Source organism: Tamandua tetradactyla, chromosome 16 (assembly GCF_023851605.1).
Source record: "Tamandua tetradactyla isolate mTamTet1 chromosome 16, mTamTet1.pri, whole genome shotgun sequence".
Classification (NCBI taxonomy): Eukaryota; Metazoa; Chordata; class Mammalia; order Pilosa; family Myrmecophagidae; genus Tamandua; species Tamandua tetradactyla.
The window spans coordinates 16,552,801-16,572,818 of record NC_135342.1 but is presented as its reverse complement, the minus strand read 5'-3'; the positions used below and the strand labels follow the sequence as shown (position 1 = coordinate 16,572,818).

General features: G+C 35.8%; 1 protein-coding gene across 1 annotated transcript in view; it reads right to left on the bottom strand.

Moving 5' to 3' along the window:
- LOC143658319 (multiple C2 and transmembrane domain-containing protein 1-like) overlaps positions 1-20,018 on the bottom strand; it is a 230,954-nt gene that overhangs the window by 180,393 nt on the left and 30,543 nt on the right. Inside the window, 2 exon segments of the mRNA XM_077130463.1 lie at positions 8,227-8,357; positions 11,712-11,882. Coding sequence (XP_076986578.1) covers positions 8,227-8,357; positions 11,712-11,882 — 302 coding nt within the window.

Below are 20,018 nucleotides of genomic sequence, written 5' to 3'. Positions count from 1 at the left end.
TAACTCACAAAATGGACACTAATCTTTACAAAAAGGCAATTGACTTTAAAACATCCCTGTAAAGACTCTGTGGATTGAAAGTAACATTAATTCAGCAAGCACAAGCAAATACCCATCTTAAATAATTAATTGAGCTCTATGTCAGCCACATTATGACATGTAATCAGATCTAGCAAGAATTCAGTCAAAACAATCTAAAATAATGAAGAAGAATACCTGCAATAGAAATTTACACCTATTCTCTTTAACAATGAACTTCCAAGTGTATGTTGTACCTGGAGATATTAACTAATGATATTATGAAGCCATCATGATTAGCAAGATATTTAAGAACTAAGCCTTCAGAAAAGGAAGGAAAACATCTAAACTTTCTTTTGGTGGGGGGCAATGTTTATAACCATATTCTACACAATTTTTACAAAACTTAATCATGAATTTTAGGAAACTGTCTGAGATTTCTTAACATGTGTGAACCATTTACATTAGCATACTTAATAATAAATAATACATTATAAAATATTATAGTGTAAATTAATATAATGCATAACTTCTTGGTGTGTTTGCATTTTAAAGAATTCAATATGTAACCAGTGCAGTGTTTGTTGAGTTTCATGATTTTACAAAAGTTTTTACGTCATCTCTGTTATTATAAAATGTTTAATGTTGTATTGCCTTTCTGTCATCAGAAGTTATTACTGTTCAACAGTCCTTGGGAAGATTGCTTTATCAGAGCATGATACTTTAAACTTGTAAAATTCCCCATTCATCAACTTCATGGTAAACTAATATATACACTGTGGTGCATGGAAACTGTCTTGTAAACTTGACCCATTGCCTAGGAAATGTTGATTATAAACTTTCTAAAAAAATCTTCATAAAAAAATAATAACCCATGAAAGAAAAGGGATTGAAATCTTAATATAGTTAGGGTTAGGCTGAGTTTATGAGCAGTCAAGACAAGAATCAATGACACACTCCATTCTTCACTTAAATATTGTCTATCTCCCTAATGATATATTTCACTCAACTCTTAGTAAGAAAAACAGTGAAATATAATGACTTCACTAAAAAAACCTCTCTTTGGTTTAAAACTTTCTCACTAGCTGTCTTCGTGCTTTCAGATTAATAATGCAACAAGATTGCTGCCGCTCATATCTATATAGGAAGCAAAAGAATTATTATGATGTTGGTGTCACAAATAAGAAATGCTGCAAAGTAGGATCTAGTGTCAAATGCTCAAATGCGCTGACCTTCAATCTTTAAAAAATATTAATTTGGTTAAGATCTGCAGTCAAAGGGCTGTTTGCCTTATCTGCCATGCTGTGGCCGAGAACACACACCTGTGCATTCACACACCCTGCATTCTCTTTCCCTCAGCACTAATTACAGGGTCATAGATTAATTTTTTTATGGCTCTAGAGTTTGAAAGCATTTGTGCTTCACTCAGAACTTACCAATTTGGGATACATTTTCTTTACGATATATCATTAATAAAAGTATTGTTGAAAGAAAGCCATCTACTCAAGCTTACATTTGTAGCATTTGGTTGTCCTGGGGATACCAATGCCTCCCCGTGATAACAATGTAAGAAATAAATGCAGTAGCAATTCACCAACCTAAAATATATGTACCCCAAATCAATGTCACTTTAAAGACAAACAAGCATTTTGCACACTAATAAATAATGCTATAAATCTTGCTATATTGGATTCAAATAACTCCAAGTGAATAAAATTGCATGACATGGGATTTACTTATTTTGCACGTTCATAAAAACAACTTGTTCTCTGACAGCACTTATTCTTGGCAATTTACTGCAGCTGTCAGCAGCCAATTTGTTCAGATTACTGCTCTGCATAAAAGTGTAACAATCATGAGGATTTATTAGCTGATTATCGTAAAGGTGGCAGTAGGTCTTGCCTGCCAAAATGCAGGTGATCAGAAAGTTAAATAATTACATGGAGATTAACATTCTTTCACCTTCACTTGAAATTTGTAGTTCAGTGACAGGTAAAATTTGTTGTTCTAACCTGCAATATGGTGTACGTCACCTAAGTTGGTTTACTGACTACTCAGTATTTTATTGAGCACTTAATGGCTTCAAGAGAACAGGCTGACTACAAGGCAATGGCAGAATGAGCTTTAGACTCAGCACTGGGCTTGAGTCTCAGATCAATCATCCCAGTTATATACTGGCCTAGCAAACTTAAAACTGTTTCGGCCTCACTATTCCCATCTTCAAAATTGGTACAATATGAAATATCCTTAATATCCCGTAAAGTTGAGCTGATATACGTAATAGTGCCCTATAAGTTCTAAAGCATTATTATTCCTGATTTATTTATTCTTATCATGTATTATATATGTTGGCATCACATTATATTATGTTATATTATTTATTTGTAGTATAAGATGGCTTTAACTTGCTAGGTATAAAAATGATGAAGTTATAACATTATTTTGGTAAATATATAATGTCCATTTTTCTTCAAATATGAGAATTTATTTTTTTAAATATAAAGATTACTCATATTTTTATGAGTAAATGAGATTACTCATGTTTTATGAGCACATGAAGAGATGCTCATTTTCATTAGCTGTAAAGGAAATGCAGATCAAGACTACAATGAAACCACTTCACTCCTACAAGAATGGTTGCTATTAAATAAACAGGAAACTACAAATGTTGGAGAGGATGTGGAGAAATTTATGTACTGCTGGTGGGAATGTATAATGGTATAACTGCTGTGGAAGACAATTTGGCATTTCCTTAGGAAATTAAATATCAAGTTGCCCATAACCTGGCAATAGCACTACTTGGTATATACCCAGAAGTGTTGAAAGCAGTGACACAAACAGACATTGGCACACCAATGTTCATAGCAGCATTATTCACAATTGCCAGAAGATGAAAACAATTCACATGCCCATCAACAGACAAGTGGATTAATAAAATACAGTATATACATATGATGGAATATTATGCAGAAATAAGACAAAATGATGGCCTGAAGCACATGACAAGATGGATGAGCCTTGAGGACAATGCTGAGTGAAATACGCCAGACACAAAAGGATAGATAATGTATGATTCCACTTTTATGACCATGGTAAAGGTAAAATCAGAGGCTTATAATACAGAATATAGGGGACCTAGAGATACATAGAGGTTAGAGATGGGTGAATGGTTAGCTGATGAGGTTGAACTTAAAGGTAAGAGAACAGATAGAAGTGAAGGTGTCACTAGTGGGTCTATAAGTAATATTACCATACTGATGGTGAACATGATTAAAAGGGGTTGTATAGATGCATGTGTTTCACTGTTTAACTGTACAAATATAAATAAATTCTTGTATGGAAAAAAAATTACTCAGGCACTCATACTTTAATTCATTTATTATCCTCTTTTGCAGTATATTCAAACGTTGCTCCACAATTACACTGAAACTTTATACCTTCAATTAAGTCATGTTGTTCTAATTGTTTTTGTATTAATGACAGATTCTGTATTTACTTGGAGAAGGATGAGCCATAACTTCCTGTATTAAATTAAGCTTCAAGTATTTAAATTCAAATTCAGCAAATATTTATTGAGCCCTATTATGTGCCAAATGCCTTTCTAGGTGTTGATGATGTGGAGGTGAAAAAAAAATCCCATGAAGTTTACAATTTAGTGAGTTGAAACAAATGATAACATAATTAAGTAAAATGAATATTGTGTCAAATGGTGATGAATTCTACAGAGGAAAACAAAGCAGGAAAGGGTAATAGCAAGGAGAGGAAGTTTCACTTCTAGATAGGGTTAGGTAAGGATGCCTCCTTGAGGTGACATTTGTACACAGACAAATGTGTACAAAGAAGATAATGTATAAGACGTATAAAGAAGATGAAGAAGCAAGTTAGGTGGATATCCAAAGAAAGGATTACAGATAGAGGGAAAGATCCAGAGGTGGGAGGGTGTTTAGAGAGTTCAAGAAATGGTAAAGACTATGGCTGGAGCAGAGTGGAGTAGGGGAAGGTATAAAGGTATAGCAGAAGTTGAGGGTAATAGGGCCAGATCATGAAAAGTATTATGAGCTTCCAAAAGGACTTGATTTTCCCCCAATGAAGATAAAGGAAACAATTGAAGGGTTTTTAGCAGAGGAGTTAAATTATATTATCTATGTTACAAAATACTACTCCAGCTGCTCTGTTGGGAACAGACTATTGGGGTGAAGGCACACGTAGAAGAAGGAAGACTAATTAAGAGGCTCTTGCAATAATACATCTAAAAGCTGATGGTGATTTGGACCAGAAAAAACAAAGGAGACAACAAAAAGGTGGTGAATCCTGAATGTATTTTGAAGGAAAAGTTAGTTGGTTTTTAACGGCTTTAGTTGAGTGTGACATCAAAAATGACTCCAAGACCTTTGGTTTTAGCAACACATAAGGGAGATGCCTGAAGGTAGAGTAAATTTTGGGGGGTGGGGATGAGAAGTTTGGCTTTGGACATGCTAAATTTGAGATGCCTATTCAACACTGAAGTGGAGATATCAGGTAGGCAGTTGGATATAAGAATCTGGAATTCAAATAGTTCTGGAGTGGAGTTGCACATTTGTAGTTGTCAACCTATAGATGGTATTTAAAGCACAAGAGTGAATGAAGGTACCAACAGAGTGAGGCTAGAAAAGATATTCATGGAGTGAACTCCGAGGTTTTCCAGAATTAAAAAGTAAAAGAGATGGGGAGAAATCAGCGAGGAAGACCAAGAAGGAGCACGCAATCAGGTAGGAGGAAAACAAGGAGAATCTAGTGTCCTAGTGTAGCAGGCAGGCCTCCCCCTCTTTCTAGTTCAGCTGTGCTCTCTGTGGAAAATCCTCAAACCCCCTCTCCTGACCTTCAGGAATGGGTAAAACTGCAGGCAAGCAAGATAAGACACATTCCTGGGATAGAACCCCCCTTCCCTAGCCTTCAGGAACTGGCGAAGCTGCAAGTAGGCAAGATAAGACATTCTGGGGTGGGGACCCCTCCCTTAATGGTTCAGCTTTGGGCCATTCTCAACTTAAATCAGCCAATTGTTTACCTTGTCTTTAACATGTCAAAGAGTCTATAAAAGCTAAGGTTGCCTTTTGTTCGGGGCTCAGACTTTCAGAGGTTATTGCCTGAGGCCTATGGCCATAGCAAATAAAACCTGCTTCTTGAAACTACGGATCCTTAGTCTCAGTGTGTTCTAACTTCACGAAATGTTCCTGGAGGCCTGTGGCCTTGTTCCTGGTTTTCGTGCTACACTAGAAGTCAGTTGAAAAAAGTGTTTTAAGGGCAAGGAAGCAGTCAAATCAGGGCTGCTGTTGGATTAGGAAGGTGAGAATTGAGAACTGGCCATTGGATTTAACAATTTGGTGTCACAGGTGACCTTGACAAGACCTGTTTGGTGCATTGCTGGGGGAAAAGGCTGGCTGGCTGGATATGTGAGAATGGGAGTGGGTAATATTCAGTGTTAAAATAGTTTTTATTGTATTCACACCCTACATTTGTAAGCAGCTCTTTTATTCATAGCCAGTCTTGTTTTCATAGTGAAAAAAAATGACACTGTTAACTGTGTTTTAATTCTAAAAATACATTTTCAAAAATCATTACATGTTATCAAAACTGGAAAATAAAGTAAATCATTACACAATGAACTAGTTTATATAGATCATCTAATCCTTATAAGCTTTCTCAAACTTGGGACTGAGTTTAGACACTATTCTGAAAAAAAAACAGTTATTAGCCATTGAAATAGAAATATTAGCTTCCATGACCAAATTTAAATTAATTCATCAGTCACCAGCCAGCTCCTTAGAATAGATTCTAATTTGAAGTCAATACCTACAGAATACTGCAAGGATAGCTTGCAAAAGAAGATAGAAAACCACCATGACAATTTTACTCCTGCTACTTTGCCCTTACAAATCAAATTTAATCAAAAGATAAGTAATTCTCTTGTAACGTATCCAGGAATTGAGGAATTCTATTATAATCTGCTTTATCTCCACTGTTAACATGAAACCTTCAAATAAACACAAGCAACTTTACTTGTCTGCCACTTAGGTATAATAATATATTGTATTTCAGTGGCAGGAAATGTTTAAAGTACAATTTAGTAAGATTAAAATTAGGCACACAGAGTTTCTGGTGCTATCTGGACATCAAATAGAATTGCAATTATGGTTCACTATAGTCATTTCCTTTTCCTGCAACAAGCATCTTTGTTAAATTAGCAGAGCATACAATAAGATGCTATTGTCCTCTTGGATCATCTCAAAACTCAACAATAATTGAATTGAATTAAAGTGATACTCATTGCATAAACTTGTTTAAACTTATATTCAAAAGCTGACCTCAGAGTCATCTGGTCTACACCTGTGCTCTTGTTTCTGCATTCTAAAAAATTTTTTTTGACCCAAATTGCTTTCAGAGGCAATTATGTTTGGGGTATGACCCAAAGTGGATTTCTTCTCTTTTTTCTTAACTTTGTAAGACTCTCTTAGATCCATCAGGTATCTAGAGCAATTGCTTAGGTTCTTCCATCTAGCCATTTGTCACTCAAAATGTGCCAAAATATAGGCAAACTCACAGAAACAAGGTGATATGTGAGATAAGCAGGACCACCTCCATGCCAATCTTTTCTGTAATGTGATTATTCATGCCCTGAAGAATTCATAATATTATCAAGTGAAAAAAAGGAAAGAGCAGTACTGAGGAGACTTTTTTTCATAATTTCCAAAGACAGACCAAACAAAACAAAACAAAACAACAAACACCCACAATGGTTGTTATGGAATAAAAGATCAATAGAAAATCAAAGCCTTGTTTGCTATAAACTGGAAAAAAACACAGCTCCTACCTTTGAGGAAATTTCAGTAGCTCTAAAAACTAATGAATTATTCAAGTAATAGCTAAACAGAACCTTATGTGAGAGTGCTCATAGCCTATTGAGGGGGACAGACTCATAGTCATAATAGTGAAATGAAACATTAAATGTACTAACAGATATGCATGCTACTTAAGCTAGTGATATGCCCCAACATAAATAAGGTAGAACTTTAAGACGAATGCAAAATGTTAATACTGGAGTGTGTTTCCAGGAAATCTCTATTTTCTACATGATTTTTTCTGTACACCTACAACTTTTCTAATTAAAAAAGAAAAGAAACTTACGGGAGAGGAAACTATGAAAATAACATTCTACTGGAGGGAAAAAGTGCAGTGAAGACCTGTCCTTTAAAAAGGATTGAAATGGAGTATAGTATTAGATGACGGTGGTGTGTGTCCAATTTCATTTTATAAGTAAAACGTTAAAGGTCAACTGAAGCTAATCTTTGACCTCTCACTTGTAATCCTATGAGAAAAAGTCATCACTTAAAACATATATCAGAAACATAAATATATTGGGTTGGATTCCTGATCTTACTTTTCTAGTGTAAAATCCCTTTACTATTAGTGTGTATGACTTTTCTTCTGGCAGTATGTTTAAAGACTTTGGAAGTAATGGGAACTACAATGAAGAGAGAATTTCAAATTCTTCCCTGTGCCGTGCTTGTGTTCAGTATTGGCAGGTTTCAATCTATGTTGCTACAAAGACACTTTTAAACTATCAAAAAGTATAGAAATAGGCTTTAGGATGAAAATGATCCATATGACCCGAGTACTCATTTAAAATAACAACCCTGACTTGGTGGAAGAGATGCCATGCATGCTTCAGACATCTCTTTATTCACTGCATTACCAAATTTACCTAGATCTGCCTCACTTACATGCTTCCTTCACTAAATTTGGGAACTCTTTACAGATTTATGAACTCCTAAGAGATTATAAAGATTCTCTACCTTGTAGGGAGTTGTAGGAAATAATGCATTTTATGGTCACAATATGATTTATGAGAATAAGTACTACCTCAGATCACTTTACAGACTATGAATATGATCTTTGTTTCTCTTAAGTACTTTACATCAGATGAGATTCCTCCTTTTCAACTCCCAGAACTTTTATGCACAATGTTTCTGACATCTGGAGAAAATTTCTGATATCCAATTTGGAGGGCCTCTGTCCATTAACTAGTCAAAACTGCCACCTACTGGTCCCAGCATTGCCTTACCTTCCTCCAGAATGGTAAAGATCAATTGTAATCACCAGATGAAAGCAAAAATTCTTTTAAGAAGAATTCATTTTCTCTAGGGTGAACCAAAAATCTCGTATTTCACAAACCTGCCGATGAAATCATCCCTTTTCCCTGCGTCTTTGTCCCAGGCAGTGATATCAATGATTCCTCCTCTTTCTTCATAGAGATGAAAATCAAACTGTTCTCTCCACTAAGGATTTAAAGTTTTGGGCATAATCTGGAAAAATGAAAAAGTTGCTACTGTTCACCAATATTAGTCTTTTAAAAATTAGTTTGTGATGTAAAATCAAACATTTGGTTCTATATAGGAAAGTACTAAGTGTACAATTAGAACAAAAGATCCCAGATATGATGGAAATAACTAATTTCTCTAGCATCTTTACTGCATGTTATCTGAGAGGACCCTAAAAGATGTATTCTGAAAATCAAAAGGTGCCTTCTGATTCATCTTAAATAACAGTGACAGAGATGAATTTTAAAGATGAAAGGCAAATGAAGTTGCTCAAGCAGATATTAACATTTATTTCATATAATCATAGTTAATGCACGAAGACATAGAACTCATATTCTGTCATCTCATAATAGAGGAAGATGACGATTCTTAGAGTTCTTTTTTTTTTTCCTCCTACGCACATGTAGGAATCCTGAGCTAAATACCTGCAAAAAATAATGAAGATCTGTGCATGAGGGAAAAGCATGTCACTTTGGGGTGGTCAGGTAAACTTTTACTGCACAGTCACAGCACTGATATATTACCCTCATTTCATATATGGAGAAGCTGAGACCTAAACCTATTCAAAATTTTGTTTCTAGACTCCAGCTCAACTCTTTGACTAGAGTTACAGAACTCTTTCCCCAAAACTGCACCCTAAAAATGTTTGTTACTTAATAAATGCATATATATACATAATCTTCATGCTGTATATGAAAGAAAGATATATTTGAGGTATAATTTTGTAATTTCAAGTATTTACATAGCACATAAAACACCTGACTGAATCAATGAACAAAGTGACTTATACTGATGTCTTTAAAAATTTCATCTACCAATGAATTAAGTAAAACTTCATATTTGTTTCCCTGTTCTTTCTTTTTAGCAGGAGGGCATGCAGTGGCCTTTTCTCTTTTTAATGTATGACAGACAGCTCTTCAGCGGTAAAGAGTTTGAAAGCAATGAAGTATGGTATGTGCAAAGGTAATGCAAATGAATCACAATTTTTGAAGTTCATAATCTGAAATTAATCATCAATAGACCATGGAAGGAAAGAGCAAAGAGAGACACGTGTCCACAGCTGAGTTTCATATTTCACACCTAAAGAGCAGAACTATAAAAATAAGTAATGTTTTAAGCTTACTAGGACTTGGAAATGGTGTTAATTGGTGAAGGAAAAGATAGAAGTGGTCACAGGTATCTACTTTTGGAATCAGTACCTTCTTCAAAATACATTATTAAGCCTCAAGGCAGAAAAAAAATGGCACTGGAATGCTACAGTAAATCGAATAGACCATAATTGGGCTCAGCTGAACTCCTATGGTATTTTGGGAAGGGGTCTGTTTTACTTAATTGGCCATATACAGTCTAACATTCAAGTTTTCTTTTTCAGGGTTGTCTTCCCTGGAAAATTTCCTTCAGGCTAGAAATCATCCCTTGGCCTTCTGTGTGGGCACTCAATAGGGCAACCAATCTCATGCTAGCAGAACTCACAGCCCTGGGGTATTTCTAACTGCCTCCTCCTAGGCCAGAAGGACTTTATACAGGTTATTTATCAAGAACTCACAAAAAGGATGACACTAAGGTGAAAGAATTTCCATTCAGGTGGAATGTGAATACCAGTTATAAAAACTGACCATTAAAGAGATCATATTTGGTGGTTGAGATGCTACTCTGGAGGTTGCTCTTATGCAAGCTTCAGTTAGACACTGCTACCTGGCATAACTCGCCAAAACCCCAGCCAAAACCATTCCTGTCAGTCCTAAAGAACGCCTAGGACAATATATAAGATTCCACATAGGTTTCCAGAAACCTACAACCTCCAGATGGGTCCCTGGACCAGGTAAGTCCTGAAACGCAGAAGGGCCAACCTTTCCAGAACATGAACTAGTTCCATCCCCCCATGCCATGTTATCAACAGCCCCTTCCAACATGAAAAAGTTAGAATGACCACAGCCCAAATACCCCTAAAGAGTGGGATAGAAAGATCAAAGGTGATAGTGGAGTTATACAGAGAAGGTAGGGTTTAACAAATGAGTATGAGTGCTGAATCATTATATTGATATTTCTTTTAGTCTCCAGTACCTTAAAGTAGCTAGCAGTAAAAACCTAAAATTGTGAAATTGTAACCCATCCCAAGCTCTGAAATCTCCTCTACAACTAACTGTTATGATGTACTTTGAAATTTATTGCTTTTTTTTATATATGTGTTATTTTTCATAAAAAAAGAAAAAGAAAGAGGAGGAGTATAACAGCAAAGATAGGATTTAACAAATGAGTATGACTGCTGAATCATTATATTGATGTTTCTTTTGGTCTCTAGTGTCTTGGAGCAGCTAAAAGAAAAAATGAAAAATCACAGAATTGCAACACATACCAAACTTTAAAATTTGTTTTATAGCTACCTGTTAAAAATGTACTTGGAAATGTATTGCTTTTTTGTATATATGTTATACTTCACAATTAAAAAAAACATTAAAAAAAGAGGTCATATTTGGATATGACATGCGCCCAAAGTATAACAATATAACTATAACAACCATGACCATTACTAATTACTTACTTCTATCAATGATAAATAATAATTATGACATATCATTATTGCTAATATAGTTAGTAGTACACAATATACTGATTGTGCTGCTACTTTTCTTCTTCCTTTTGCTATGACTGTTTATTGAATACTTATTATGGATGAGACAGTATCTCAAGCCCTTTCCATATTTTACATATACTCATCTAGTCTTTTCAGTAATTTCCTCTGGTTGGCATTAGATAGGGAAATTGGCACACAGAGAGACTAAATTGCCTTACAGCACTCAACCGGCAAGTGACAACAGGGATTTGACCGCTTGCTTTCTAAATAAATAAAGAATCTTACAATCTGTGTCCTGCAAGTCAGTTTGAATAAAATGACTCAGAGAGATAAAGTAACGCTCTTTGCTGTGTTGCACTAGCAATAGTTGTAATGATAATAACATAGTAGGAGTAGTAACGGCAATAGTAATAGCCAACACTCCTGAGCACATTATGTGCTGGGCACTGACTCATGTTCTTCCCAGGTTTTTCCTTTTTTTCCCTCCTTTTTAAAAAGATCTTCACTCCTATGCCAAGAGATAGGTGCTACTATTATACCTATTTTGAACATGAAGAAATTGAGACCTAGAGAAGTAATTTACATAAGGCACATAAACCAGAAAGTAAGAAATGCAATCCAATTGTTTGTCATGTTTTCTGATGTTCAAAAGAAGTTAAGTTCAGCATTTAAAAAAGTATTTAGTATTTTCAGCTCCCCAAACATGCTATGAACCAACTGCAGCCTTGCAAGTACTGACAGGAATGAGGTAGAGGCGTGCTTGCCTTGCTCTTGTACTTCTGATGCCCAAGATGGAATTTCACGTAGGGGTCACTTAACGCATTGGAGTCCATTGCCTTGAGGTCTCGCCCTTCGATCAAGATGATACTGACCACTCCTCTCCAAAGATGTGATTTTCTGTGTAGGTCGGACAGACGTAAACTTTGGGTCTGAAACTTTTGACAAAGGAAAATTGAGTTACCTTATTGTATTTTAAAACCCAAATACTTCAATCGGCATTACTTTTCCTCTGTAGTGACAATTTTTCCCCCAAAAAAGCAGTTAAAATTTTTCAAAAATAATTTATAAGTGTTATTATAAATTATTAATAAATTAAGAAACTTTCATGTCATGATACATTTCAGATTGTTGAGTAAGATTAAGGTTGTTGTGCTCAAAATAAAGACAGCCTCACTCTTCTACTCTTAAAGCTACAAGTTGTAGATGCATCAAGAATAACAGACTATTTGTACGTGCTAAATATGCCTGTGTCAAGATGAGCATAAAATAAATACAGTTATCAAAGACCTCATCCACAATGACATTTAATTTTCAATTACTTATTATTTTTGAGACCTATGTTTTCATATATGGATTTTTATATTTATATATAGATACATATTTTTAATATTTATATAAACATATATTTATGAATGGATTTTATAGGTGGCTTTTATCTGTAAGATTAGTTACAAGTTCTATTTAGACCATTTAAAAACTTCTTTCTTGCCACTTTATGAGGTAATTGAGTTTCAGCTCACTGAAGAACTATTTAAGGAACCATGGATCAGAAAACAAAATCAATATGCCCACCCCAGATATCTTGCTTATGCTCGAAACTTGAATCAGAAATATTTTAAATTGTTTTTAAAACTACATGTGTGATTTATATTAGCAGATATGTTTCTGGATTTGTTTTTCATTCTAGCATTTAAATATTTTCTTTAATTATTTGTAAAATGCTCAATTTTAAACCGCACTATTCAAACCAGTGAACAAAATCAGAATTTTTTAAATTAGCAAGTCAATACGAAGAGTGGCCATATAATCTCTTTGAACTAAGTAGCATATAAAACAAGCCAGAGAAATTAGCTAAAATGTTAAAACAACATCAAGCCGTGCTATAAAAATTGCTGTTCCTTTCAAATTATCAAGAATAATTTTCTTCACTTGTAGTTATTTAATGTAGAAATTCAACACTTTTTGCAACCTCATTCCACATCTAAGTTATGGATTAGTCCTATTCTGTTCACATTATGATGTCTACTTTGTGTAACTACCTCTCCCACTTTGACTTCTTACCGTTTTTTCATACCGTAGGAATTCTATTGCCATTTTTATCCCTGGTATCATCAAAAGTCAGACATTTTAAAGTGGTTTTATTATGAAAATTATAACTACATTCTTCAAAAGACATTGTCTAATATTTTAAACATTTCAATGAAAATCTTTCTAAATCACATTGCATATTTCCCTGTCTCGTTGAACAGCAAATTTTGAACAACATTGCTTAGTGGTTCTGCCTTATCAGTATCAACACAGGACTTTGGGTATTCATCAGTGACCTCTATGAGCTTCAAGACCAGTGCTGAACTGAAGTTTCATGGGGCACTTCCAAGTTCCACCAGGGTCCCAGGACCCTATGCCCCATTCCAGCTACAGCCCCTCTGCTCTCATCTATTTTATGCATTGTATTTCCACATTGTATTTTACTTAAACCAAGAATTTCTCAGATTCAAATAACAGTCTGGAATTCATCAAATAAGTAGTCAGTATGGTTTTTTCCAGTTCAAAGATCCCATGCTACTTATTATTATATAATGTAGCAATAAATTTTGGCTATGGTTTGTTTGTTCACCACTTCTGTTGTTGTTAAGACTGCCTCTGAAAGTAGACTCTGTCTAAATGTACTAAAATGTCTGTTAAGGAATATGAATGGGAAAGAAAGGAAGGAAGGAAAGGAGGAAAGGAGGGAGGGCAAAAGGGGAACAAAGGACAAATTTTGTTACAAGTAAGAAATAAGTTTCTCAGTGAAGATCAAGGAGTTAACTATCCATTTATAAAATGCTATAGAATTCTAGCTAAAAGTATCTTGAGGAAAAAAAAAACCGAAGCTGGAGGTCTCACGCTGCCTGACTTTAAGGCATATTATGAAGCCGCAGTGGTCAAAACAGCATGGTACTGGCATAAAGATAGATATATTGACCAATGGAATCGAATAGAGTGCTCAGATACAGACCCTCTCATCTATGGACATTTGATCTTTGATAAGGCAGTCAAACCAACTCATTTGGGACAGAACAGTCTCTTCAATAAATGGTGCCTAGAGAACTGGATATCCATATGCAAAAGAATGAAAGAGGACCCGCATCTCACACCTTATACAAAAGTTAACTCAAAATGGATCAAAGATCTAAACATTAGGTCTAAGACCATAAAACAGTTAGAGGAAAATGTAGGGAGATATCTTATAAATCTTATAATTGAAGGCAGTTTTATGGACCTTACACCTAAAGCAAGAGCACTGAAGAAAGAAATAAATAAATGGGAGCTCCTCAAAATTAAACACTTTTGTGCATAAAGAACTTCATCAAGAAAGTAGAAAGACAGCCTACACAATGGGAGACAATATTTGGAAACGACATATCAGATAAAGGTCTAGTATCCAGAATTTATAAAGAGATTGTTCAACTCAACAACAAAAAGACAGCCAATCCAATTACAAAATGGGAAAAAGACTTGAGCAGACACTTCTCAGAAGAGGAAATACAAATGGCCAAAAAGCACATGAAGAGATGCTCAACGTCCCTGGCCATTAGAGAAATGCAAATCAAAACCACAATGAGATATCATCTCACACCCACCAGAATGGCCATTATCAACAAAACAGAAAATGACAAGTGCTGGAGAGGATGTGGAGAAAGAGGCACACTTATTCACTGTTGGTGGGAATATCAAATGGTGCAACCACTGTGGAAAGCAGTTTGGTGGTTCCTCAAAAAGCTGACTATAGAATTGCCATATGATCCAGCAATACCATTGCTAGGTATCTACTCAAAGGACTTAAGGGCAAAGACACAAACGGACACTTGCACACCAATATTTATAGCAGCATTATTTACAATTGCAAAGAGATGGAAGCAGCCAAAATGTCCATCAACAGATGAGTGGCTAAACAAACTGTGGTATATACATACGATGGAATATTATGCAGCTTTAAGACAGAATAAACTTTTGAAGTATGTAACAACATGGATGGACCTTGAGAACATTATGCTGAGTGAGACTAGCCAAAAACTAAAGGACAAATACTGTATGGTCTCACTGATATGAACTGACATTAGTGAATAAACTTGGAATATGTCGTTGGTAACAGAGACCATCAGGAGATAGAAATAGGGTAAGATACTGGGTAATTGGAGCTGAAGGGATACAGACTGTGCAACAGGACTGTGCAACAGGACTGGATACAAAAACTCAGAAATGGACAGCACAATACTACCTAACTGTAATGTAATTATGTTAAAACACTGAATGAAACTGCATGTGAGAATGACAGAAGGAGGAGGTCTGGGGATATAAATGAAATCAGAAAGAAAGACAGATGTTAAAGATTGAGATGGTATAATCTAGGAATGCCTAGAGTGTATAATAATAGTGAAATGTACAATGTACAAATTTTAAAAATGTTTTTGCATGAGGAAGAACAAAGGAATGTCATTATTGCAGGGTGCTGAAAATAGATGATAATTAATACTTTAAAATGTCACCTTATGTGTGAGACTAAAGCCAAAAATGTTTGTTACAAAATTTATATTTTGACTAGAGCATTTCCTAATATAACTCATGTAGATAGTTTGAACATCATAAATACTTGGAATCTCGGGTAGGACATGAGATTTTGTTGGTTTGTCCAGAGTGATGTCCAGAGTGATGCCCTGATGAATCCCAGAGTGATTTGATCAGTGACTGGAAATGTATTTGCAAGCCCCCTTCAGGGAATGGTGAGAGCGGGGAGAAATTCAACTTCCCCAAGTTGAATTCTTGATATTCTCACAAGCAGTGTGGACAACAAAGCTATAGGCTGATCCCCCAGTCTTGAGGTTTGTTCATATGAAACTTAACCCCACAAAGGATAGGTCAAGTCTACTTAAAATTTAGGCCTAAGAATCACCCCCAAGTGAACCTCTTTTGTTGCTCAGATGTGGCCTCTCCCTCCAGCCAACACAACAAGCAATCTCACCACCCTCCCCCTGTCTACGTGGGACATGACTCCCAGGGGTGTGGACCTTCCTGGCAATGTGGGACAGAGATCCTGGAATGAGCTGAGACTCAGCATCAAGGAACTGAGAAAAACGCTAGAATGAGCTGAGAATTAACATCAAGGGATTGAGAGAACCTTCTCGACCAAAGGGGGAAGAGTGAAATGAGACTAAGTGTCAATGGCTGAGAGATTCCAAACAGAGTTGAGAGGTTATCCTGGAGGTTATTCTTATGCATTAAGTAGATATCACCCTGTTGTTCAAGATGTAGTGGAGAGACTGGGGGGAACTGCCTGAAAATGTAGAGCTGTGTTCCAGTAGCCATGTTTCTTGATGATGATTGAACAATGATATAGCTTTCACAATGAGTCTCTGTGAATGTGGAAACCTTGTGTCTGATGCTCCTTTTAGCTACTATATTAACAGAAGAGTAGAACATATGGAATAAAAATAAATAATAGGGGGAAAAAATGTTAAATTTAGTTTGAAATGCTAGTGGTAAATGAAAGCGAGGGGTAAGGGGTATGGTATGTATAATCTTTTTTTTTTTCTCTATTATCATTTTATTTCTTTTTCTATTGTCTTTTTATTTCTTTTTCTAAATCGATGCAAATGTTCTAAGAAATGATGAATATGCAACTATGTGATGATATTAAGAATTACTGATTGTATACGTAGAATGGAATGATATCTTAATGTTTTGTTTGCTAATTTTTTTAATTAATAAAAAAGTTTAAAATATGCTATAGAATTCTAAAGTGTACATGTATACATTATATTTAGTTTCCATTAAAACCCTATGAGGCAGGAAGGCAAAGTCTGTTATCTCCATTTTACTGATGCTGAATTTGAGGCTCAGTGTGGTTAAGCTAATAAATGAATGTCTGACTAGAATCCAATAAACTAGCACTAGAACAGTATTTCTAGTGCTAGTTTGAAAGGGTTGTATACCACAGAAAAGTCATGTCCTTTAATCCTTATTCAATGCCATAGGGTGGAAACCACTTTGATTAGATTATCTCCATGGAGATGTGGCATGCCCAATTGTGGGTGTGGTCTTTTGGTTAGATGGAGATGTGACTCCATCCACTCAAGGTGGGTCTTGGTTAGTTTACTAGAGTCCTTTAAAAGAGGACATATGTTGGAGAAACCTCAGATACAGACTCTTGAAGAACAGTTGCTTCAGAGCTGACAGAGACATAGATGTTTGGAAATGTTTGGAGTGTCAACAGGAAAAGCAGATGCCTAGACACAGGCAGTGCCCAGCCGACATCACCATGTGCCTTCCCATGAGATGCTAAGCAAGGCAGAAGCCAGAATTGTATCCCAGAGGAACTAAGTGAAGGCCCCCAGATACTTAGAGAAGAAACCACTGGCATTAGAAACTGGAAGCAACAGAACCAGGTACAAGGACCAGCAGATGCCAGCCACATGCCTTTGCAGCCCACAGAGATGCTCCATATAGCATCAGCCTTCCTTGAGTGAAGGTAACCTCTTGTTGTTGCCTTAATTTGGACATTCTCACAGTCTCAGAACTGTAAACTTGTAACATCATAAATTCCCTTTATCAAACCTGTTCCATTTCTAGTATATTACATTTTGGCAGCTTTAGCAAACTGATACACAGGTCTTTAGGGTGGAGACTCTGTCACAGGTTTAAAGGCAATTACGTATAATATTGCCAAAAGGTGCTCTCCAGTTAAGTGGACTAATTATATTTGAATTGGTATTCAAGTCTATTTCCCACACCTAATACATGAAACTACCATCTATGTTTATATTATATGAGCACACGTAATTATACTTACCTAAGTAAAGGCAAGCTTGTTGATGAATTTACCTAATATCATTTTCTATACACTCTAGAAGGAAGAGAAGCCATACACGCACCCAGTCAATTAATAGTTGGGGCACTATGTAGTCTACACAATATCTCCAATAAACAACGTTAAGTTAGGCTCTTTAATGGTACCGTGTCTAGAACCCTTACTTGCTCTTCCCTTTTACATGAAAGCAACAACTGGACTCAGGATAGGGAAGAGAAAGAATGTTTTCCATGAGATGCTTCATGGTCTCACAGAAATCAAATGAACTTAATGGAGACTTTACCTACTGCTATTAGTTGTTAACAAAATGCTTTTCTACTACCCGAAAGACAATTCCAAACTGATCTAGGAAGCCAGAGGGAGGAATGATATTTCTTAAAAATATGGCTGATGAATGTGGGAATTAAGATGACCTGGCTAAAAGAAAATAAAAAATTCTAAACCCATACCAACCAGAGATCATTCTTAAAATATTTTTCCTTTTTCAATAATTTTTGTTTAAATGACACTTTCCTAAAAAGAAACTCCATGATTCATTGGTGGATTTGACTGAGTAAATGCATAGATGTCAAACAGATAAATACTTAGGTTAAATGTGAGGAATCAGAAACTAAACTAGAAGTGAAATTATAAGGTAAAGGTGGAAGACATAAAGATATAAAGCTACCAATAGTGGAAAAGACAAGGGCTTAACATAAATATCTACTCACATCTTTCTAGAAATGTCTGTCTGTATGGCTTAGGCATTTTGTTACCTCTCTGGACCTTGGCATTCTTACTTAAACTTTTCCAAGCTGTCGTCCAGGGCACTAAGGGCACTCTTCCGTATGTGTGAGTCTGGGGGAGCGGGAAGTTGGAGAGGGTTGAGTGTGTGTGTGTGCACGTGTGAGAGCCTACATAGAAAAAAAGTATACTCCACAAGCAATGAAGATTTAACCTGCTGACGACAGTCACTTATTGCTTGGCTTATTTCTTTTTCAAATCAACTTTGGGGAGCTCATTGAAGGGGTGGTAATGAGAGGAATCCACAGCCAAAAGAAATTTTGAAACTCACTAGCTTTGATGATCTCCAAGAAAGCTTTGGAATCACTTGCTGCTCCAATTAAACAGTTCCCTTCTTCTGAATAGAAAATTTCTCGAAGTGTGGTCCACAGACCAGCAGCATCTGTGTCTCCTGGGAACTTGTCAGAAATTCAAATTCTTTGGCCCCAAACCAGACCTAAGGAACCAGAAAGTCTGAGGATGTGGTCCAGTAACTCTGTTTCGACCAGCCCACCGGGTGATTCTGATACACGCTCAAGTGTGAGACTCCTGCTTTAAAGGGGAGATGGTGTGTGGACACTGGCCTTCTCTTATGTTCTAATAACTATCATTAATTAGTACAATTGTAAGCATTTTCCACTCTTTGGCATGGATATTACTTAAGCTATTTAAAGTCCTGCTTCTAAATTCATTGATCACGAAGGTAGATTGATCTGGATATTTGGAATATTTGAAGATGGAAGCAGGAGCCTACTGAATAATCATGAAAGTTTGCATAATTTATGTTGTTCCTCTATTAAAATGTTTCTCAAAATTATGATGCACCTAAATAGTACATATTTATGAAAGTATAGAGTAACGGTCAACCCAAAATTCTTTATTGGGCCCCTAAAGGAAAGGTGAATTAAACAAATGCAAAACGTCCCTCAACAGAATTAACATACTATAGCTTGTGCTTTTAGCTAAAGTAATATTTTCAACTAGGTCTTTGCTGAAAAAGAACTGTATTTGAGGAGGGGGGAACAAACAGGAAAACCAGCCCAGTTTCAAGCAAAGAAACCAAGCCCACCAAGGAAGAACTACTCTTTGAACTTTTAAGGCAGTAGTTCTCTCATTTTAAGGAGCAATTTGATCAGTTGCTGGTCTTGACCATTCTGGTGAGTCCTTATGCAGTTGATTTGCAGCCGAAGTTTTAAGCACACCAGTGCTTGCCATCCACTCGTAAGGAATGTTCATCTGGGTTCTGTGTTAACAAAAAATATCGAGATACCAGCTAATGATATAAATTCCAAAGTCTGGAGTAATTAGTCATAACACTCATCTTTACAAAGACTTTAGAACCAGTAAGGCAGCATTATGAGGACAATATTAGCTTGATTTCTACTGCTTCTTGAAAAAGAATTCAAGATGTCAATTCCTTTTCACATGTATAGAATTGGTTAGGATAGGAAATGGATTTTCA